The 24,482-nt window shown below is 38.4% G+C and overlaps 1 protein-coding gene across 10 annotated transcripts in view; it reads left to right on the top strand.

Moving 5' to 3' along the window:
• Positions 1–24,482, top strand: part of LOC138746223 (plasma membrane calcium-transporting ATPase 1-like) — a 90,173-nt gene that overhangs the window by 27,688 nt on the left and 38,003 nt on the right. For all 10 annotated transcript variants that reach the window (XM_069904283.1, XM_069904275.1, XM_069904277.1 and 7 more), the window contains 2 exons: positions 1,896–2,300; positions 23,608–23,805. In XM_069904283.1, the coding sequence (XP_069760384.1) occupies positions 2,102–2,300; positions 23,608–23,805 (397 nt within the window). In that variant the 5' untranslated portion in view covers positions 1,896–2,101. The remainder of the gene's footprint in view (positions 1–1,895; positions 2,301–23,607; positions 23,806–24,482) is intronic.

Below are 24,482 nucleotides of genomic sequence, written 5' to 3'. Positions count from 1 at the left end.
ACAACTTTGAGGAAAAAGTTTGTTGGGAGAAGTATAGCTTCTCATTCATTTTGGGCTGAAGGCTTAAAAAGTGCATAATTCTTGTCTCTGATAATTCCAAGAGATCCATTTAATCAATTCTAGAATAATAACCAATTAAGTTTTGGCTTGTAGCTTTTACAGTTTTACTCTTAGCTGGGTTGCAGCTCATTGTGCATTGAATTGTGCTGGCATGTACAACAGAGTGGACAAAAGATTTTTTTTACAGACCTAATTAGATTAAGCAAGAAAGAGGCTTCCCTGAGATAATCATTTCGTGAGCCTTTTCTTAATAATAAAACAACGTGGGAGAATATGCAGGTGAAGGTCGAATAGGAAAAAATGGTTACATAATCTTAATGCAACAAAGTTGATTAAGATGGTTTCTCCTTTATATTCTACCCTGATAGTGCAAGCACTTTTTTTTTGACTCGTTCTGTGAATCTAGATAGTAGGAATCAATTTTGCATTTATTTCCCTACATTTTGAATGCCAAACATCCAAAATGCTTGGAATTCTTGCAGGATTGCTTGTTAAGTGTTGATACATAGTACCAACAAAGTGTAACATGTGCTATCTTGCATCGAGATCATGTTTGTACTTGAACCTTGTTAGTGAAGGATAAATATAAATAACATTCCAGTCATGTAATCAAACCAATCCTAATGAATTATATATTGAACTGCATGTTTCCATATGAAATGTTAACACTCAAGCACTTTCCATTCAGGCCATGTTACCTTCAGGGCAGTGGGGGTTACATTTGTCGAGTAATTGGAACAAAAAAAAACTGCAGATGCCAGAAATCTGAAATAAAAATGAATGCTGGAAGCACTTGAGAGTTTGCACAGCATCAGTGGAGAGGAAGGCAATATTGATGCCTCTGGTCAAGGACCCATCTTCTGAACAACAAATGCTTCTCTCCATTACATTGTTATTGCATCCATTAAGTTGAATGCTGCGAAAAGCTTTCAGTTTGCACGATCACCTTTACCTTCTTTCTGGGTTGTCTATTTTGTGCTCTAATAATTAGATGCAGACCAAATGCATTCAAATAAGTAACCGGGACATGCTTTATGACAGCTGTGGAGTCCAAAATAGTGCTTGACACCTTCCACAAGCTACCACTGGAGTTTATTTTAATGACCTCGTCTCATGCAAAACTCATCAGTCACGTCAAAATATGATACCATTGTGCTTCAGACTTGAAGTTGTGATAGCATTATCAATTTTAAAGTTTTTTTTATTTGAAATATAATTTGAATATTTATTTTCACCATACAGACTTCAAAACTAACATTTCTGCCTATTTAACTTCAAAGTTGTGGGTTTGCTATCACTGACGAGATAGAATTTCATTCCTTTTAAATAGACCATGGAAAGAAATTAATCTGCCCACTAGACTCCAAGCCCTGACCGATTCCTGGTACAGGGCTTCTAATATACTTTATTGTGCACTGTGAAATTGGCTTTTATACATCTATAATTAACCATTAGGGTAGGGTAATGTAGTGAAGTGGGTTTATGATCTGAGACCAAGCATTATTTTGGGTGAATTCTACCTTTGTGTGAGGTATGTCAGAACCTCAGCTAATAAGATTTAACTACAAGATGTCTGAGATGTAAATCAAATTTTCCTCTACTGGGATTCATATGCATTAATTGTATTCTTTGTTCTTGTGATGGTGTTTGTTTTTCAGTTTATAATAATGTAGGGAATATGACCATTACTAATTTCTCAACGGATGCCCTTGTTAAAAGGCGCTAAATGTAATGTTTCTCTTCTCTTCCACCCCACCCCCCCCCCCCTTCAGCCTCTGTGAGTTGCTCTTATATGCTTGTGTGCAAATAGTAATTTAATGTAATTTTTTTTGTAGACTTCAACCAAAGGATTGCTAAAGTGAGTGAACATGGAAACCAGTCATTGGTCAAGCATGGATTTTTTAAATAATCACTTTGGATGATGCAGTCTGTTCACTAATCAACTGTTTTTGGAGGAATTGCACTTTCTGGAATCCATAATTTGGTTGGATTATTGTATTTTCTTTTCGGCACCAAGATTTTGCATTGAGGATTTTTAAACATGGGTGACATGAATAATACAGTGAAGTACCTTCCAAGCAAAACAACAGATGATCACCATGAAGGGCAATTTGACTGTACTGTGCTAGAGCTCCGTAATCTTATGGAACTACGATCTACAGATGCTGTGCAGAAAATAGAAGAGTGTTACGGGAATGTCGAAGGGCTTTGTACAAGGTTGAAAACCTCACCCACAGAAGGTAATCTTTTGTTCTTGATAATTTGTGTGTTTTAAAGCTGCATTTTGCTCTATGGATCTGGACAATTAAAAAAATATATAATTTATTGAAGCTAAAAAAATTTTAATTAATATTTGGAAGCTTCCTCTTATAATTTCAGGTAGCATCTTGCTTAAAGATCTGAAAGTGCATTGCAAATCTTGCACCAAAGATTGTTGACTTTGGCTGTAATATATTCCTTTTTTTAAATTGGGCATGAAGATTTCATTGCAATAAATTGTCCTTGAAACTGTTTATCGTAGGTAAACGTTTAAATATGCATCTGGCTGATTTTTAATCATTGCTTTAATTGGTGAGGTTCTCTGAAAATATAAACCAGTAATTTACTCCTAACATGATTTTTAAAATGTGAAGACTTCCATCTCCTCTTTGCCACATCCTGGTACTTGTGCAGCATGGAAACAGGCCTTGCGGCCCTATTTGTTCACGCTCACTAAGCCAGTCTCTTGTTTCCATATGTCTATTAGAACATTCTTGCCTCATTTGATTTTTCTCTCCACCACCCCCCCCCTCCCCACTGAAGTAATGCTAACTATACATATGTTGATCTTTTACTTTCACCAATACCTTTTGTTGTACAGTATTTTATCTTCCTGGATCTTGCCCACCGCCAAATTTACCCTCCAAGGTCTTTGTGCCGTCAGTCTCTCCTGGACTTGATACCGAGTGCCAATATCATTGGGCCTCTGGATTCTCAAGTCAGGTAATGAGGTGACCTTTGATGGCACCTGGCTGAGAGCCCCAAATCCTGGAAGGCTTTGTCTTGTGTTAAAGTTGTAAAGCTTTTGTAAGTTTAAATATCACCGGCGTTTAGACTCATTTGAAAACTAAAATTGAAGTAAATTTTTTTAATGGTTCATCAGAACTACGGTAACAATTATAAATCAATTTAAAATAATTTGAATATTGATTTCTCTATAGTCTCAGGATCCCCACTGAAATGAAAGTCTCCAATTCTAAGCCAAATCAGACATATTAAAGTACTTGGCATTTTTTTGATCCAACATGAGGTCTGAGCATTCCAGTTATTGTGTAATGATAGGTGATGGCGACTGTTTCTCTCTCCCAGATTTGAAATGAATCCACCAGGGTGATTTAACTCAATATTTCTGCTACCAGCTTTCAGTTTATCCACCCAGATATTTGATAATTAAGCTTGTCTGACTTTATATTCGGTAATACAGTTAATGCAGGATTCTTGAATGAGAGAGCTTTGTGGACCAGTCTTTTAATGATCACATTTCAAATGTTGGATTGCTCAGAAGTGATTGCATATATTTAGTTCAATCTAGTAGATATGAAATGATTAAGTGCAAGGATAGGGACCTGAAGCCACCTTACTATAGAGGTGAAGACTTCAATTCAAACTATCTCCACTTCTCCGGTGTCTTTCTGACTGGAAAATTGACCGTACATCCTGAGTGTACAAAAAGCAGAGATAATTTAATGTAGCTATTTTCTATCTCATTTGTTCAGTTTATCAACAATGGAACATGCCGGTTGAAATTGTTATCGCGCAACATGTGCTCGCTGTTAATGTTGTTGTTCAATTTAGGATCTGTCGTGGTCAGTAGTTGTTGCAGATGTGGTCCAAAAAAAGTGAATTCCCAAAATGAGGCAAGTGTGATTATCTTTCATTGCAGCAATTCATTGAGAAGTCTGAATAAAACTTGGTTTTTGGAGCTCCCAATAGTGTGGCCATAACTTTATGGAAAACACATTGGTTATTTCATTCACAGGAAAGGGCTGCTGAAGGAGATCTCTTCATCATTAGACCTATCTTGGATCCCAACTGCAGGCCATGAGATTACTTCCATAACATGGATATTTTACTTTTTTGCACGCACTTATTCTTAAAGAATGCCTCTTTTTCCCAGCTGGACTTGAAGCAGTGTATTTTGAAATACAATTCTAGTTGCTGCTTTGCGGAGTTTAGCATTATCTACTATCTCTTGCGCTTCATTTTGACAACTTACTCTTTGCATCCCTCATCACTGACAGAACTTTAGTATTAAGCTTTGAGCACTTCTGAAAGTCAACTTATTTTAATTAGTTTTGAATGACTTTACTTTCCTATTCACTTTAAAATTTCCTTGTTGACTGTTTAACCAGATCAATGACCTAGTTATTTAAAATGTTTTGCCATAATCAAGACAAATTTAAATCTCCCATACTAGAAGAATAGCACACGCTGTTAGGGTCAAATGGCTTGTTTTCTGTGCTGTAGTTTTCTATGGTCTATAGTTTCATGGAGAATTACAGATTTGTTGGGCTTTGAGCACATGGGATAATTGCTTAACCTGATTCAAAAATGTATGATTGTGTCATGCAAGTGTGCTGTATAAGCAAGCTTAAATTCTCTTTGGACAGGAAAAGATTCAAAATAAACTGAGAATTTAACATTTTTAAAATTTAGACATACAGCACGGTAACTAGCCATTTTGGCCCACAAGCCTGCACCATCCAATTACACCCAAATAACCTATAATCCCGGTATGTTTTGAAAAGTGGGGAAAAAAACCCACACAGACACAGGGAGAACATAGAAACTCCTCATAGACAATATGGGATTAGAACCCTGGTCCCAATTGCTGGCCTGCAACAGTGTTGTGCTATCCGCTATCCAAACCATGCTGCCCATGGTACTAGCATGCCGTTCAGGTTAAAAACAGAAAATGCTGTGAGGGCTGCGGACGAAGTGGTGACTCTGCCTTTCAGTAGACAAAAGTTAAACAATTTCACCGATGTTGCATTCTAAATGTAGTATTGTTTGACAATAATGGAACCATTACCTGGGAAAAGAGTTGAGGTTTCAAAGCAGTGTTCTTACACTAGGATGTTTACCGTGGTCCATTTCTATGATCTTGAATTCCGTTTTGGAGATTCCCAAGCGCATTGTGAATGTACAGATCTTCATCTGCCAGTTTGCTAGATCGAACTGCAGTCCTAGGTTCGGCTGGTTTATTTCATTTGCACATTGTGAACGTGGAAGCCAGAGATGAACCATAAGCTGGATGCCAGTGCATGTGGTGACCACCTGCTCTGCTGCTGGACTCATTGAATTCAGTGGTGAAGCAACCCTCGTCAATGGGCTGTTCAGGCATCACGCTTGGCATTTCCACTTTACACCAGCTGTGCTGTAAATAACATGACCCCATTCATTTGATTGGGACAGCAAGCCTGGATGAGGTAGGTGTTAACTTATTAAAACTTTTGTATTTTATTTCTTATGGTTTATGTTTTTACATATTTAATCCTTCATTTAATTTTAATTTATACATGCAGCACAGTAATGGACCCTTTTGGCCCACAAGCCTGTGCCCCCCAATTGACCTACAGCTCCCGGTAAGTTTTTTTGAATGGTGGGAGGAAACTGAAGCACTCAGAGAAAACCTACATAGACAAGGAGAACTTCTTACAGATAACATGGGATTCGAACTGCGGTCCTGATCACTCGTGCTGTAACAGTGTTACGCTAACCATGTCTCCTTTGACATTAATCTGTCCAAAGACCTATCAGGATGATTGGGGAAGGATATGGTATTATGATGCTTGGTTGACCTTCCAGAATGGCTGCAGAATCTTGATGTTCGAAGTAGTCAATCTGAAGAACCAGATTCTGCTGGATTGAGCAGGACCCTGTCTGATGCAGTGTGTTATCTGTTCCTAGATTGCTTTCCGTTTAGTTGCTATGTTGGTTGAAATTCTGCAGTTTCTAATTTCAGTCTTATTATAAATTCTTATCAATGATTAATCAATTTTAATGTTTTTTCTAACAAAGGCCCTCCGGCCCTGAAACCTGTGCCATCCAATTTAACCAATCAACCCCCATACGTTTTGGAGAGTGGAAGGAAATCAGGGAAAATTCCAGGGAAAACTCACGCAGATCGTGGAGAGAAAGTACAAAGTTCTTGCTGACAGTGGTGGATTCGAACCTGGGTTGCTGGACCTATAAATAGCATTTTTCTAACCGCTGCTCTTCGTGCCACTCAACCAAATCAATCAAATTTGCATGCATCACCAAACTGCAGTGCATTGAAGTACCTGGGCTGCCAATTTTCCAAAGATGTTGCAACTTTATTACATTAAGGTTGAGGTTAATCATAGGAATATGTTTAAGCATAATCTATAAAGAAAGTAAATGCATCTGATCTTTCGATGCACATTGCAGTATAAAGCTTACTCTGCAGTAGAAATCAGCATTAATCTGCCAGGAAGTGGTTGTTTTGTGGGTTGAAAGAAATTCAAACTGAACTAACATTGATTGTCTTTGGATAGGCCAAAGATGATTCAAAATTTTTTTCTGTCAGTTTTGACCTTTTTACTTTGAAGACATGCTCCTTCAATTCATGTAGGTGATCAATCATTGCTTGAATCTGCACTGAAACTGTCACTTTCCGTGCTGTGAAGCTCTAAATTCTGGAAGTTAAATAAATAGTGTGATGTTCAGTAAGTGTGCAAATTTGTTTCTGTCATGCTTCACCAGGTTTCCTGTATTTCATTGCATGAAAGGAGATTGATCTATTCCTCAAGAAAATGCCTGCCTGAGGAGTCACGCGATGGAGTAGTGGCCGGTAGGGTAAAACCAGCCCTCTCCAGAAAAGAAGAAAAAAAGTCAAGAAAATACAAATTTCAACAAATATAAGATATAAGAAATAAAACATAAAGTTGTAGAGAAAAGGAAGAAAATGGCACCTAAGAAGGAAAAAGTTAAAACAATGGGGGGGGGGGGGGGAAGAAGAAAAGACGTCGGAAAAAAAAGAGGAGGCCTTACCTGTATGAAGGAACAGGGAGTCATGGTGGAGAAGACTGCCCAATCTCAGAGGTTGGTGGTGGCTCCGCGGAGTCACGACCCCTGCCCCCCCGACCGCTGCACTGCAAAAATGGCTCTCTAAGCCAAATAAAAGTGCACAATCTAAGGAGGAGGAAAACTCCGACGGGAGGGGGGCTCAGCCGAGGAGCGGGCAACCACAGTGCGATCAGCTGAGGGATGCCCGACACCAGGGTTCCCAGCTGGAGGAAGTGGAAAGCAGCAGGAGAGGGAATAGGGAACCAGGCGAGGAAGAAAGTCGACAGGGTGAACGGAAAGAGGGCCAACAGCAAGAGGCCCAGCAAGAAGAGGCCTGACAAAGTGAGACAAGCAACTCATCAGAAAAATCAGAAAAGACACAGATACAAAGAAGAGAAGAAGACACAGGTACAGACACAAGAAGAGGAAGAAGAAGACCAAGATCTTCACAGAGATGGAAGGTAAAACAGTTGGACAGGATATAGATAAAGTTTTTTTGAAGAACAAATGAGAGCATTAAAAGAATGGTTGTCATTAGAATTTAGTGCAATTAAAAGAAAAATGAAAAGAACAGAAGATAAAATTCAAAGATTAGAGCTGGTCATGACAGAAATAGGGAAAAGAGTAGAAAATGTGGAAGAACGAGAAACGGCTATAGAAATGGAAGTACACGACTTGAGGAAAATTGGAAGAAAGTGATAAAAAAAATTAAAGAGACACAAGAGTTGTTAGCTCAGAAAATTGATATGTTGGAAAATTATAGTAGGTGAAACAACATAAAAATAGTGGGCCTAAAGGAAGATGAAGAAGGCACAGATATAAAAGAATTTATAAAAGAATGGACCCCAAAGGTCCTGAGAACAAGAGAAATGCAGGAAGGAATGGAATTAGAAAGGGCACACAGAACACGAGCTCTGTAACCACAGACACATCAAAAACCAAGATCCATTTTAGTAAAATTTTTGAGATATACGACAAGAGAAAATATACTGGAGCGGGCAAAGAATAAAATTAGAGAAGATAATAAACCATTGGAATACAAGGGTCAAAAAATATTTTTTTACCCAGACATAAATTTTGAATTCTTAAAGAAGAGGAAGGAGTTTAATACAGCAAAATCGATCCTATGGAAAAAAGGTTATAAATTCATGTTAAGACATCCAGCTGTGCTTAAAATATTTATACCCGGGGAGCAAAACAGACTGTTCTTGGATCCGGAGGAAGCACAAGAATTTGCAGAATGCTTGCAGGACAGAAGGAGAGATGTAACAAGAATGAAGAACGGCGATAAAAATATATATATAAAGATGTAAAAACAATGTATGTAAAGAACTAAAGAAGGGAAAGAGAAGGGAAGAAAGGAAGTAAGGGGGAAGAAAGAGGGTGAACTTTGTTATATGTGTGTGTAAAAAAAATACTGTTTTCTGGGGGGGTGGGGGGGGAGAGAATAACTGTCATTGCGAAATCTGTTGACACTTGCAAGCAGGTTCACAGCCCAAATGGAAAGGGGAGTTGTGGATGCCCGGCAAGGGATAAGGGGCAACTCAGAGAGGGGGGAGATATTTGGGGTTAAGGGAATATTTGATGTTGGAGTTTTTGGAGTATCTTGTGTTTTAAATGTGTTGTCATACTTTGAGTTTAAAAAGGGAAAACTGAGAGATTATGGGAAAAAGAGGGATGGTGGTGATGAGGAAGCAGAAATGAGGTGTAAACAGGATATGAGATGGCCACATTAAACTATATGACTATAAACATTAATGGAATACGTAACCAAATTAAAAGGAAGAGGCTATTAAATTTACTGAAAAAAGAAAAAATAGATATAGCATTTGTGCAGGAAACTCATCTAACTGAAGTAGAACATAAACTAAAGAGAGACTGGTTAGGACACGTAGCGGCAGCATCATATAATTCAAAAGCTAGAGGTGTAGCTATATTAATTAATAAAAATTAACCAATCAAAATAGAGGAGGAAATAATAGATCCAGCAGGGAGGTATGTAATGATAAAGTGCCAGATATATTCAGAATTCTAGAATTTGCTCAATATATATGCACCTATTGAAGAGGATCAAAAGTTTATGCAAAATATTTTTTTTAAGATTGTAGATACACAAGGAAATATATTGATAGGAGGGGATTTTAACCTTAATTTGGATCCAATGTTGGATAAAACTGGACAAAAGACTAGCAAAAAGAATAAAGTGGCCAAATTTATGGTTAAATCAATGCAGGAAATGAAACTTATAGATATACGGAGGAGACAGCACCCAAAAGAGAAGGAATACTCATATTATTCAAGTAGGCATAAAACATACTCAAGGATTAATATGTTTTTGTTGTCGGCCCATATTCAAGGGAGAGTGAGGAAAACTGAATATAAAGCTAGACTACTATCAGATCATTCACCCCTGTTATTAGCAATAGAACTGGAGGACATCCCACCAAGAACATATAGATGGTGGTTAAACTCCATGCTACTTAAAAGGCAGGAATTTAGAGAGTTTATTGAATTCCAAATTAAAACATATCTTGAAATAAATACAGAATAAGTGAAAGACAAATTTATAATATGGGACGCAATGAAAGCGTTCATCAGAGGGCAGATAATAAGTTATGTAACTAAGATGAATAAGGACTACAATCGGGAAAAAGAGCAGTTGGAAAGGGAGATAGTAAGTACAGAAAAGGAACTAGTAAAAAGGATGATATAATGAAAGGGAGAGAATTGGCAGACAAAAAAATAAAATATGAAACATTACAAACATATAAGGTGGAGAAGAACATAATGAAAATAAAGCACAAGTATTATGAATTAGGAGAAAAAACACACAAAATATTAGCCTGGCAACTTAAAACAGAACAAGCTAAAAGAACTGTATTGGCATCAAGGAAAAAGGACAAACAAATTATATATAACCCAATAGAGATTAATGAAAACTTTAAGGAATTTTATGACCAATTATACCAAACTGAGAACGAGGGGAAAGATAGAGTAGAAGCGTTTTTAGCTAACATTGAACTGCCGAAATTGCAAGAAGAGGAACAAAACAAACTGATAAAACCATTTGAAATAGAGGAAGTACAGGATATATTAAAAAAGCTGCCGAACAATAAAACACCTGGAGAAGATGGATTCCCAATAGAATTCTATAAAACATTTAAAGACTTATTAATTCCTCCTCTCCTGGAAGTAATGAACCTGATAGAAGAAACACAAAACTTGCCAGATTCATGTCTTTCTTCTTTCTTTCTTTGGCTTGGCTTCGCGGACGAAGATTTATGGAGGGGGTAAAAAGTCCACGTCAGCTGCAGGCTCGTTTGTGGCTGACAAGTCCGATGCGGGACAGGCAGACACGGTTGCAGCGGCTGCAGGGGAAAATTGGTTGGTTGGGGTTGGGTGTTGGATTTTTCCTCCTTTGCCTTTTGTCAGTGAGGTGGGCTCTGCGGTCTTCTTCAAAGGAGGTTGCTGCCCGCCAAACTGTGAAGCGCCAAGATGCACGGTTTGAGGCGATATCAGCCCACTGGCCGTGGTCAATGTGGCAGGCACCAAGAGATAATTACAGTAATACCAAAGACTGGGAAGGATCCACTAACAACAGCATCATATAGACCAATATCTCTACTTAATTCAGATTATAAGATAATAGCAAAATTATTAGCAAACAGATTGACCAATTGTGAACCAAAAATAATAAAACAAGATCAAACTGGATTTATTAAGAAAAGATGAACAGAGGATAATGTCTGTAAACTTATTGATCTAATCCATACAGTTCAAGGAAACAAGAAGCCAACAGTGGCTGTTGCTTGAGTTGCAGAAAAAGCCTTTGACAGAGTAGAATGGAATTATTTATTTAAAGTATTACAGAGATTCAATCTACCAGAAAAAATATATTAATTGGATTAAAGCATTATATAATGGACCATTGGCGAAGATAACAGTAAATGGATATGTATCAAATCAATTTAACTTAAGTAGGTCAACTAGACAGGGATGTCCATTATCCCCCTCACTGTTCACTTTAGCAACTTTGGCAGAACTGATAAGAACAGAAAATAAAATGAAAGGGATAAAAATAAAGGAGGAGTATAAAATCAGCTTATTTGCAGATGACATCATAGTATACCTAACAAAACCAGAAATATCAATAAAAGAATTACATAAGAAATTGAAGGAGTATGGAGAAATATCGGGGTGAAGTGATGCCAATAAGTAATGCGGATTATACAGAATTTAAAAAAGAATCACCATTTAAATGGCAAACACAAGCAATCCGATACCTAGGTATTAGGTTAGATAATAACTTAAGCCACCTGTACAAACTAAATTACCAGCCACTAATAAAGAAATTGCAGGAAGACTTAGAACATTGGAAAGAATTACCGCTAACGTTGATAGGGAGGGTAAATTGCATTAAAATGAAAGGATACAATACTTATTTCAATCGTTGCCAATTCCCTTAACAGAGAAATTCTTTAATGAACTAAAGAGAATAATAAGGAAATTCTTGTGGAAAGGGGGGGAAACCGAGGATAGTATTAAATAAATTAACAGAGAGGTACAACCAAGGTGTTTTGCAGTTACCAAACTTTAAAAATAATTATAGAGCCACACAATTAAGACATTTATCAGATTTTTACCAGACAAGGGAAACACCAGACTGGACTAAGATAGAACTAAATAAAATAGGGGAGAAGGTACCAGAACATATACTTTATAAGTGGGATGAAAAGCTGGTACAATATAAAAGCTCACCAGTACTGCATCATTTACTCAATATATGGAAGAAGATCCACTTAGAAAGGGAAAAAAAGAATTTCCAAATACCAAAATTACTATTGATGCAAAATCCGCTAATCCCTTTTACAATAGATAACCTTTCCTTTAGAGAATGGGAGAGAAAAGGAATCAAAAGAATAGAAAATTGTTTTTTGGGAAATAATTTATTAATATTTGAACAGTTGAAGTACAAATAGGGAATAACTCACGGTACAATGTTTGCATATCATCAATTGAAAGCTTATTTAAAGGATAAATTGGGAAACAGACTGAGATTACCAGAAGGAAGCAGCTTTGAATATGTGATTACAGACACAATGATAATTAAAAGATTTATAACGAACATGTAGATCAAGCTCCAAGAGAAGGAAAATGATGAAATAAGCTATAAACACAAACAAAAGTGGGAAAAGGATTTAAACATAAAGATAAAAAATGAAACATGAGAAAAGTTATGCTCTGGAACTATGAAGAATATAATAAACACAAGGTTATGCATCATACAGTATAATTGATTACATCGGTTATATATCACGCCCCAAAAAAATTTTTTTTAATGGGATCCAACATTATCAGATAGGTGTTTTCACTGTAAAGGAAATGGGAACAAAGTACATGCAATTTGGCCATGTGAGAAAGTGAAAATGTTTTGGGAAGATCTAAATCAGATATTAAATAAAATCACAAAAAATAACATACCAAAAAATCCAGAGATCTTTCTTCTAAGTAATATAAGAAGTAAAGAATTAGGCCTCAAATTGGATAAAGTGCAAAAAAGATTTATTATGATAGCCTTAGCTGTAGCAAAAAAATGTATAATGTCAGCTTGGAAAATGGAAGAGAACCTGAGAAAACAGCAATGGTACATGGAAATGAATAAATGTATTCCATTGGAAAAAAATAACATAATTTAAAAAATAAAGTCACACCATTTGAACAAATTTGGGAACCGTACATGGAACATAACAGAGAGGGCTTGCCTCGGACCTCCACCCCCTAAAATGATAAGAAGACAAAATGACTTAATCCAGTGTGTAAAAGTAGATGACACATTTTTCATGTTTATTTTTCATTGTGTGAAGACATTGTTTAATGGTTTTATTGTATTGTATATGTTGAATATTTATTGGTTTTGGAGAGGGTTGGAATGGGGGGGGGGGGAGGGAGAAAATGCCACTGTGTATATTTAATGAGAAACATATATATTTTGGTTGATGTGGTTCACAGTGTGAAAAATAAAAATAATATTAAAAAAAAGAAAATGCCTGCCTGACATGTTGCAATTCTGAGAAGCAAAGCCTTTACTCTCCTGGTTTTCCAATTTCCATTCTCTCTGTGATGGGTAAAGTAGGTGGAAATCCCTTGTTGCTCAGTTATGAAACTGGGAGTGCTTGCGCACAAATGGCAAAAGATTGGTTTGCAGGTGCAGCACGCTGTCAAGAAGGCAAGTGAAATGTTGACCTTCAGTGCTAGAGGGTTTGAATTTAGGAGCGGGAAGGTTATGCTTCAACTATATAAGGTACTGGTGTGGCTATATCTGGAACACTGTGTACAATTCTGGTCTCCTTGAGGAATGATGTACTGGCTTTGTAGCTGGTGCAGAGGTGGTTCATAAGGTTGATTCCAGAGATGAGGGGCTGGCATATGAGGAGAGATTGTTTGGGACTGTATTCTAGAATTTAGAAGAATGATAAGGGACCTTGTAGGAAAAGTATACAATTATGAAATTCATAGATAAGATAAAGGTATCTATTGGTGGGGGAGACCAGAACTAGGGAAGCTAGCCTCAAGATTCAGGGTAGTAGATTTAGGACAGAGATGAGGAGAAACTGCTTTTCTCAGAATGTGGTGAATCTGTGGAATTCACTGCCCATTGAAGCAGTAAATCTATTTGAGTAAGGTTGGATAGATTTTTACAAAGTAGGGGAATTGAGGGATATGGAGGAATAACAGGTAGGTGGAGATGAGCCCATCACCAGATTAGGCATGTTCTCATTGAATGGCAGAGCAGGCTCGATGGGGCAATGCAGCCAACTCCTGCTCCTATTTCTTATGATCTTTTACAGAGATAGGGAGAGGTGTTGGGGACTGGAGGGAGGGGGGGGGGGTTACAGAGAGAGGGGGGAGAGGGATGTCAGCGACAGGAGGAGCTTACAGTGGTATGATTTCATTGAATGGCGGAACAGCCTTGAAGGACTGGATGAACTACTATCTCATGTTCTTATGAAACTTGTAATTTTTACATGTGCCACTACTTTCAGATGTTTTCTGTGAATTGGAAAGCCATCTTCACAAAATGATTGTGACTGGTTTGCCTTTTGTAGCTTTGATGTTCAGATTTTGCGCAATACTTAGCTTGACCATTCTGTGCTTTATTTTGTAGGATAAATCCAGGGCAGAGAACAATTAAATTGACTTGCCCATGCACGTAAAGTTTGAATGACATTTGGAATTAATGAGCGGCATTATCACCAATGGTGGATGTTCTTGTATAAATCGGCATCTAATTTCCCGTAGAAGGGTATCTGCAATTCCTCTTTTATTGAATGAATTTTAATTAGTTTAGATTTTGCGTTAAGCTGCAAAGATTCATGGAGCCTTGTGGACAACTCCAAAGTTTCTGCAGTGCTGTTTGAAAGACCTGTAGTGTTTGCTTCATCTTCATTTGGATTTCTAAATAAAAATTTGGTTGTGATAATGTTTGGTTTTGAGCTGGTACTTTTCTAATGTGTACAGCTCTTTTTTTGGCTCAGCAAATTGTATTAATGTCTTGGAATAAAGATTATGCCTTGATTGTATAATTTCTAAGTTAATCTTGCTTCCACACTTCATCAGATGAAAATTTATTAAATAGCCTTTAAATTCAATTGTTCTCTTTGGGGTGGGAGTAATGAATATTGTTAATTGGTGGGTTATTAATTATGAGGCAGCGACCTCCTGTGTCCTTAATGCTGATTATTTTTTCTGAACTCTCCGTTAATATCAATGTGCTGAAAGGAAAATACAAAACAAAAGGCTAGAAATATGAAAATAAATAAAAACGCAATGCTTAAAACTCTCATTAGCTAGGATAGCACACGTGGAAAAGAAAGTCGGCATTGTGGAACAAAGACCCTTGGGAATTGAGGAAGGGAAGTGAAAAAACAATTAATTTGCAAAAGAAGGGTGGAATGGATTAGATGAAGGGAATGATGAGGTCAGGGTTGCTGAGGTGATTCTAATGTTAATAATGTGGTCAATGGGGTGATTCGAAACAAAATGAATGGAAGGCAAACCTGTGAAATGCAAGTGAGAACAGTAGTTGAACCCCCACCCCCCAAATTCTAGAAATCCTCAGCACGTTAGCTAGTTAGTAGGCTCTTTCATGCAGGGTAAACACCTGTCTGTAAAGGTGGAGGTTCTTCATCCTTGCGCCTAAAGACGTACCTCTCTGAATGCCCCTTCTGAATGCCCCGTGGCCAGCTCCAAGGCCTTGATTCCAACCCTTCTCAGGGAAGGATAATCGGCGGAGTGCTGCACTCCGCCGTCTAACCTGAATGTACACCCACTACAAGTGGCTGGTTAGGGGTGGGCTCATGACTCCGTCAGCCCACAACCCACTTCCCCACTCACCCCTCTCTCTCTATGCCCCCCTGAAGGTGGGGGACTGGCGGGAACCGTCAAGGGGTGGCCGGTGTGGGCTATGGCAGCCTCACTGGGCCGCCGCGGCTCAAAATGCGCAAGAGCAATGGCTGTCTTCTCTACCCATAATCCCATACACAACCTGGAACGGTTCTGGGAACCATAGAGTGGTTCCAGCTGCGTGGGGATTATGAGTAGGGAAGGCAGCCATTGCTCTGCCACATATTTATGACGGGTGGTGCTGTAGCGGCCTCTGGAGCCAATGGAAGCGGGGCACTACGAGGTGCCTCTCGATATTAGTGGGACAGTGGAGCAGCTTTTTAGGTCTGCTGTCTGAAAGTTAAGTTTTAGGTTTTTGATCTGCTCTTGTAGCAGGCCTCCAGGCGGATGCCAGACATGGCCTAATGTGAAGGAGGGGAATCCACGATACAAACAGAAAAAAAATTACTTGAAATTTATGGTTCTTAGACTGCAGTGACAGGAAAATCCCAGAAAAAAATTATTACTCACCTTGTCGTTTACACTGCACGCATTTTTAGACAGCAAATTCCTATGCGCATTAGTCCTGGTGTTTGTACATGGAGCAACGTGGCCTGCCTCAGAAACTAACATCTGACACATTATGTCCAATGTGGGCGCATCCTTAGATATGGCATTCAGGTAACGATTCATTCCATCCTCAGGATGGATGCTAAGGAAGTCATTGATCTCTGTAACAGTCCAGTACTTTGCTCCAGACATTGTGGCTGATTGACTGCTGGAACTGGTATTCAGATTATTTTTTTTTAAAACCATGCAGGTTTTTACATAGTGCGTCATCAGCTGGACATCAAATTCAAGAGGTAAGTTTTGTGGTACAATTTAAACTACAGACTTTCTCCAAAAAGTAGGAGGGGTCCTGCAGAATTGACTCAAAATTCCTGGACATTCCTTTTTAGACTGGAGCAGTAAAATTTGTTGATTGTGCCGTTACGTGCTTGCAGTCCAAAAACCACGATTGTTAAATTCATTATGGGTATAAAGAGTGCAGCATGCTTGGGTGAAAGGTGAGAAGCATTTCCTCAAACATGTATTGGGCTTCGTTGGGGCAAATTGGTCAGGGAGAGGTGGCATATAAAGAGGAAGCAACCAAAAGCTGATGGTTTGCACTTGCTCTTTTTATTTGGAAGGACTCAAGTAACATTCAGTTAACCCCATACAAGGTGAGTATATCCATTCATGGATCTAGTATCCAGTACTACTCACAATGCTATGGAGGCAATCCAGGACTTTATACAGCAGTATGATGACCATCTTGTTTCTTCATCTTATAGACAGTCTTTTTGTCTTTTTTTTTGTCTAACATTCTGTGTATGTTTCAGATTTTTTTGCTATTTAGAAAATGGTGCTGTTTACGATCCAAAGTTGGGTAGCTATAAATACTGTATATAATTCATCGTTAGATGTGCATAGTTGTACTCATTCAATGAACCCACCAACATCATTGCACTTTAATTATTCCAGGTACACAGCCTGTGTTGTCATCTTTGTCATCTCAACAATGAATACCTTTTGTTATCCTGTTTAAGGTGGTCAGTGATTTATTTCAATACTAGGAGCTTCAACTTTAGTAGTCTTTTATGAGTTATCTTGTCCTAAGGTGTTTCATTGGTGCCTTCAATTTTGTCAGGTTTGAACTATACTTTACAAAACCTTGTTTGCTCGTATCAGCTCAGAAATTTGAGGTATCCAATCATTGATGATCTTCCATCAGAATTACCCGCAATCTGTAGTGTAACTGCAGATCTCCGCAGATGCTGGCTGGCTGCAGTGTGTAGTATTTATAGCACTATTTTTTCAAATATGCACAATATCACATTTGTGTTAATTATAAACCAACTTCCTAACATAATATGTTGAGCCATCTGGTCTATAAATTTCCTGTTTTTCCTCTTTCCCTTTCTTTAAATAGCAATGACATGCAAACTTTCAGTCCAAGAAGATGCATCAAGAAAATCAGGGCAAGGAAATCTGCATTGACACCCTATTTTCTCTTAAATATTTATTTGGCCTTGGAAAGTTCACTTTTTGGGCCTTATTATACTTTTTATTTTTCCTTAACTTTGTCTTTCTATCCCTGATGTATTTTTCTTGATATCTGCAGTGCGTTGTTCCATTTTTAACTTGGATGTTCTTTGAAGTTTTCTTTGTTTTGTCTATTTTTTTTTTAACTAACTTGTACTTTTAATCTTTTGTTCTTTGTAGCTCTTCTTGTTTCTAGAATGTGCGCTAGTTTTTTGTATTTCTTATTGTGGTTTCTACCTTTTCCTTTGTTTGGTTTTTGTTTTTGGAAGATAGCGTGTACTCTTTAAAGAGAATCTCTACTGTAGAACATAAAAAACCAAAAGAAATAGGAGTAGACCATCCGACCTGTCAAGCCTGCTCTGTCGTACAATGAGATTCTGGCTGATCTGATGATAAGTTCGCCTCCACCTTTTCCCCATATCTCTATGTAAAAAATCTATCTAACCTTAAATATATTTACTGAAGCAATCGATGTGGAATTAATTGTTCATGAGACAGTGGCTCTAAAGAATGCTGAATTGTTTCTGGTAGATAACAATTCAATGTGTAAAACAGAAATGTGTTGACATTTTTCCTTTCCATACATTTTCCCAATCTGAGCATTTTAACACTTTCTACTTTGTTTTTCCCCCGAAGTCTGCATTTTTTTTAACTTTGACAGTCTTGGGGGACTAGAGCAAGAGGAGCAAGTTCTTCACAGTGCATTTTGTTGGCTAATTCCTGTTTTTTGTTTGAGAAATATTTGGTTGTGGGTAGTTTTAGGCATCCTACAATGAATATTTTCAACCAAAGCGTTTTCCTTTATGAAGCTTGGACAATTTTACCTCTCATAATTTTAAATACCTCTATCAAATCACCCCTTATTCTTCTTTGCTCCAGGGAATAAAGTCCTAACCTGTTTAACCTCCCTTGTAACTTGTTCCTGAAGTCCCAGAAACATCCTTGTAAATCTTCTCTGCACTCTCAATCTTATTGATATCTTTCTTGGCCTTTTCGGCCCACAATACTCCAAATTTGGCTTCACCAATGTCTTGTACAACTTCACTAAAACAACCCAACTCCTATATTTTGATTTATGAAGCCCAACGTGCCAAAGCTCTCTCTATGACACAGTTTACATGTGATGCCACTTCAGAGAATTGTATTCCCAGATCCTTCTGTTCTGCCACACTTCTCAGTGCCCGACTGTTTACCATGCATGTCCTACCTTGGTTGGACCTTCTCAAAGTGGAGCACCTCACACTTGTTTCTGCCATATTCTAGTCCATTTTTTCAGCTGGTGCAGATCCCACTCAAGCTTTGTTATCCTCGCTGTCCACTATGTCACCAATCTTTGTGTCATCTGCAAACTTGCTGATCCAATTAAAATTTTTTTAAAAAGTATTAATGTAGACATACAGGATGGTAGCAAAGCCTTCAGGCCCACAAGTCTATGCTGCCCAATTATTCCCAAATGACTGACAACCCCTGGTACGTATTGAAGGGTGGGAGGAAATTGAAGCCCCCAGAGCGTATAAACTCCTTACAAACAGTGCAAGATTTGAATCCAGGTCCCAATCGCTGGTGCCGTAACAGCGCTAACCGTGTGGCCTTTTATAATGTTTCAGGTCTGATTTTTTTTCTTAAATTGAGCTGAACCTCTGCATAACACTCCTCAGGTCTCAAATGGGGTATCATTGAAATTAGATTTGAAAGCATCAGAGGCTCTAGAAAAATATGAGAATGGTTTCTAGGATAAGGGGGCTATATTTACAAGAGATTGTGATTGTTTTCTTTGGAGAAAGTGTCTAGACTAATAATAGTAGGAGTCTAATCCAATTGGAAAGAGCAAGCATTAGAGGTCATGGGGATAAACTTGGGAAGGGAAGTGACATTAGGATAAATGTTCTTTAATGCAGCATGTGATTAGAATATGGAATGCATATTGCCTAGAGCTGTGGTTTCATTGTGGCCTTCAAGGAGGAATTGGATACGGCAAGGGAAATTTGCAAGTTTTATGTTCTGAGTCTGTGGGGTGGATCTGGTGAGTAATTCTGATAGTGGTGAACAGCTGCTTTCTTGATTCAAGGTTGAGTTTTGCTACAGTTGCTTGTGCAATGGAACATTTAGCGCATTAAGTGTGAAGAGTTCCTGCGTTGTTGCATTTCAGTAAAATGTATTGGCCATATGGCATCAACCACTGAAAACAGGAGTTCACTGAAACTAGAGTTTTAGAATCTGACACGAATTTTGTGTGGAGACAGTTTTGCAATTGCAATGAAATGGCAATGGATTGGCTTAAGCTTGTGATTGTTTAAGTGGGATGGCTTTGTTTTAGTTCTGTTGGAAAATATTCCAAAATCTAAAACTGTACATGTCATGCATTTTTCTTTTTTAAATGCTCTATTCACTTTGTAGAGAAAAGTAAGGCTAACTGTTAAATACTGTACTTGTGTGTGGAGGTTCTCAACATTGTGCCTTCTGGATGAGTAAACCTGTAAAATTACTGAGAAGTCTGAACTTATCCTGTGCCATCAGTGGCATTGCTCAGATACATTACACTCTTAATTCCACTGAAATCTTCCCTCTTGGAGAGCATGAGGAAATTTAAGTTCTTGGGAATCACTATCTCAGAGGATCTTTCCTGGATCCAGCACACAAATGGCATCGTGAAGAAAGCACATCAGTGCCTCTACTTCCTCAGGAGTTTGTGGATATTTGGCATGACATTGGAAACCTTGGAAAACTTTGACAGATGTGTGGTGGAAAGTGTGCTGACTGGCTGTATCACTGTTTGGAATGGGGACATCAATGACCCTGAGTGTAAAGTCCTGCAAAAGGTAGCAGACACAGCCCACGGGTAAAACCCTTTTCATCATCAAGAACATTTACCGGGGCCGCTACTGTCAGAGAGCAGCAGTAATCATCAAGGATCCACACCACCCAGCACACGCTCTATTCTCACTGTTACCATCAGGAAAGAGGTATCGGTACCACAAGACTCGCACCACCAGGTTCAGGAACAACTGCTCCCCCTCCACCATATGACTCCTCAACATCAAACTCAATCAGGGACTCTTTTTAGGGCTCTGACTTGTGCACTTTATGGATTTTTTTCTCTCTAAATCGCACAGTCAGCTTGTTTACATTTTTTTTTAACACATGTATGCTGAGTTAGGTTTTTTTTGCCAATAAGTGATAATTCTGCTCGCCCACAGGAAAGAGAATCTCAGGGTTGTATGTGATTTATGTACTTTGACAATAAATCTGAAATCTGAACTTCTACTTTCATTTTCTGTCCTTGGAGAAAAACTGTAGAATGAAGATTTGAGTTTGCTTGCAGAGAAGAGAATACAATTGCATAGCAAATGGGAAGTTCACTAGTTTAAAAATAACTCCACATTTTTGTTTAAGAAGTCTCATCCCATATCTTTGTTTGATATGGTATGTGCTTGGTGATGCTGTTAAAATGATTTTGAGATATTTCCCACAGCAGAGGTCATCTGAATCTCATCAGTTGTTATGCAGAGCAAGTTGCTAACTTTATGGACTGAAATAGGTGATGCATCTCTAGACTTTGATAATTACCTTATATTTCGGCATACAAGTCAACCTTCCCCCCCCCCCCCACCTTTTCTTTTAGCATTTTAATGGTTTTATGTTATTATCCGGTATACAAGTTGGCCCCCTATATTTTGGGCTCTCTGGGCCTCCCAGGAACAATATGAAATTTTTTGAAACATCCCAACCGCAAGTAACAAAGCTGTAAATTAAGTTTTTTTAAAAAAAACTCTGCCTACCCAGACAGCAACAGCGATGCCCCACGGAGCTGGAGCAACAACATCATGCTCCTGGTGAGAGCAGGGACCTCGGCCTATCAGGCAGGAGCAGTGACAGCGACCTCAGGGTCCCAGGTAGGAGCAGTCATGGAAGCGCCCAGGAGTGGGGAGGTGTCGGGAAGCGGAAACTCCAGCACTGGGGAGGTGCTTCCAGCATCGACTTGTACGCCGAATTGATGTCAATCCAGATTTTTTTGGTGAATTTAAGGTCTCAAAAGTATATCCCCCCACCCAGCTTGAGAAATTTTTTAGTTGACTTATATGCCAAAATATGCGGTATGTGCTGAGTTGGGAGAAATTTTGATTTCTTTTCGGCCCACAAGCACATGCCACCCAATTTCACCTGATTGAAATAGGTGATGCATCTCTAGACTTTGATAATTACCTTATATTTCGGCATACAAGTCAACCTTCCTTCCTCCCCCCCCCCCTTTCTTTTAGCATTTTAATGGTTTTATGTTATTATCTGGCATACAAGTTGGCCCCCTATATTTTGGGCTCTCTGGGCCTCCCAGGAACAATATGACATTTTTTGAAACACCCCAATTGCAAGTAACAAAGCTGTAAATTAAGTTTTTTTAAAAAAAAAACTCTGCCTACCCAGACAGCAATGGCTGGGTATGTTCTGAAGAATGAGTGGAAACCAGAGCCCTCAGGGAAAACCCATGCAGATGTGGGAGAACGTACAAACTTCTTACAGATAGCGTGGGATTTGAAACCTGATTCTGATCACTGGCGCTGTAACAGCGTTATGCTAACTGTGCCACCCCAATTTCTTAACTGGTGTGATCTCAGTGGCTTGTTCTTTTTCCTAATAGCTGACGATCATATATTTGTGATGAAGCTCCCTTGCACGAAGTTCTATTCTCACATCAGTGGCTCTGTTAACCAATGGTTTGTTTTAACATTTTCATCCTCGAACCAATCACTCTGACCTAGACTTTATCACTAATGACCTTTTATTGCCTCCATATTTGTATTCTAATTCGGACCTCTTCCCCATCCCCAAATTTAATTTTTCTGCCATCAATGGGTGTGCCTTCAACTGCCAAAATCTGGCTAAGATGCTTCTTAAAATCTAAATCTTCAATCAAGCCTTTGATCAAGTGTTGAATCTTGTCTGGTAAAGTTGTTGTGAGCAATCTTGGGTATTTTATTGCATTGAAAACTACTACAAATTAAAAATGGTAAATATAATCCTTGCTTACTCAGGAGCAAATGCTGACGGCAGCAGCGAGGTTTGTGATGGTTTTAATTGTCATCTTAAAAGTTGCATTCCAGTTGTGATGTCTAGTGTATCCAGTTGTGCAGAATTGTCTAATGCCTTAAGTGTAACCCAACTGTTGAAAGGAAAGGAAGGGATGCTGAAGAGGGAGAAATGATCTGCCAGGGTTTAGGGAACAAAAATGCCTTTCTATTTGGTTCAGGTGCTTCCCATAATATATCATATTCATGGAATGTAGTTCCCAATGTGATTATTTTTAAACTCTTAATTGAGGCGTTTGATTTTATTTGTGTAATAGATAATTCAATCCACATGTAGTTTCTCTTGTCCCAAGTTTTGCTCATTCAAAAGTAGAGTTTAGTATTTATGTAATTCCTTTGTATCACCCATTGTGGATTACTTTTATTTAAGTTGAGACGTAGGTGACAGGCGCCTTTCAGTCCATGAGCCTGTGACCCCCCCCCCCGTATCCCAATAAATCTACAACCCCTGTATGTTTTTGAAGAGTAGGAAGAAAGTGGAGATCCCGGGAAAATCCCACACAAACGTGGGGAGAACATACAAATTCTGTACAGACGGCAGACGGCACTGGATTCTAACCAGTGTCGCTGGTGCTGTAATAGTATTGCACTGACCGTGCCGACTGGTTTGATTTTAAAATTGAAAACAATACATTTGGACGTTTTGTTTAAACTACTTCCGCTGCACTGAAGTTTGTGTATGGAGCTGTAGCCATACAGCATGGGGAAAAAAAGCCCTTCAGATCATGGGCATGCCGGTCATCGAGTACTTTCCAGCACTTAGCCTGTAGTCTTTTCTGCCTTCTGCTGCCATGTTAAATGTCTTTTCTTGATTTCTGTCTGCTCTGTCAGGTCCGAATTCAATTTTTAACTTAACTGGTGATTTTATATCATTGCTGGCTTCAGGAGAACATATGAAACAGTCCTGACCTTTTTTTTCTTTCCACAGGGTTATCTGGTGATCCTGTAGATCTTCACAGAAGGCATCAAGTTTTTGGGGAGAATTCTATACCACCTAAAAAAGCAAAAACTTTTCTTCAGCTAGTATGGGAAGCTCTACAAGATGTCACCTTAATTATTTTAGAAGTTGCAGCCATAATATCACTAGGCCTTTCTTTCTATAGTCCTCCTGAGGGGGAGAATGCAGGCAAGTACTTAGTTTTAATACCAAATTAATATAGAGTCTGTGTAGATTCTTGTTTCAAGATTTAAGTTACAGAAAGAAATTGAATTTCTGGATTAGCCAAACTGCTTCAAAATACTTTTGTATATTTTGAATACCTTGCATTAAATCCAAATATTTGAGGAACAGATGATGAATTAAATCAGTAACTCCCATCAGTTCCCTTTCAGAATCAATTTTTTGTCATGTACATGTCACAAAATTTGTTTCACAGCAGGATTACAGGTGCAAAAATTGCATTTTAAAAATAAATAAGTGCAAACAAAGAGAAAATATTGGGATGTATCTGTGGTTGTTTGGACTAATGATGCTGCCACAAAGCCCCGAATTTCATGACATGTTGTGACAATAAATTCGGGTTGATTTCCATTCAGACTCCTATACCATCTTCCTTATAATAGCAGTGAGAAGACGGCATGGCCTGGTTGATGAGGGTTCTTGGTGTTAGGCGCTGCTTTCTTGAGACACCACTTCTTGTAAATGTCCTTTATGGAGTGAGCAATCATTCCCATGATTGCACTGGCTGAGTTCACAACTCTCCTGTCCCTTGAATTCATGTACTAATATTAACTCAGCTTTATAATTGGAAATTGAAGATTTGGTATGTCACTGAAGACTCTCATAAACTTCTACAGGTGTAC

Source organism: Narcine bancroftii, chromosome 11 (assembly GCF_036971445.1).
Source record: "Narcine bancroftii isolate sNarBan1 chromosome 11, sNarBan1.hap1, whole genome shotgun sequence".
Taxonomy (NCBI): domain Eukaryota; kingdom Metazoa; phylum Chordata; class Chondrichthyes; order Torpediniformes; family Narcinidae; genus Narcine; species Narcine bancroftii.
The sequence above is the reverse complement of the archived record's forward strand: the minus strand, read 5'-3'. Positions and strand labels throughout refer to the sequence as shown.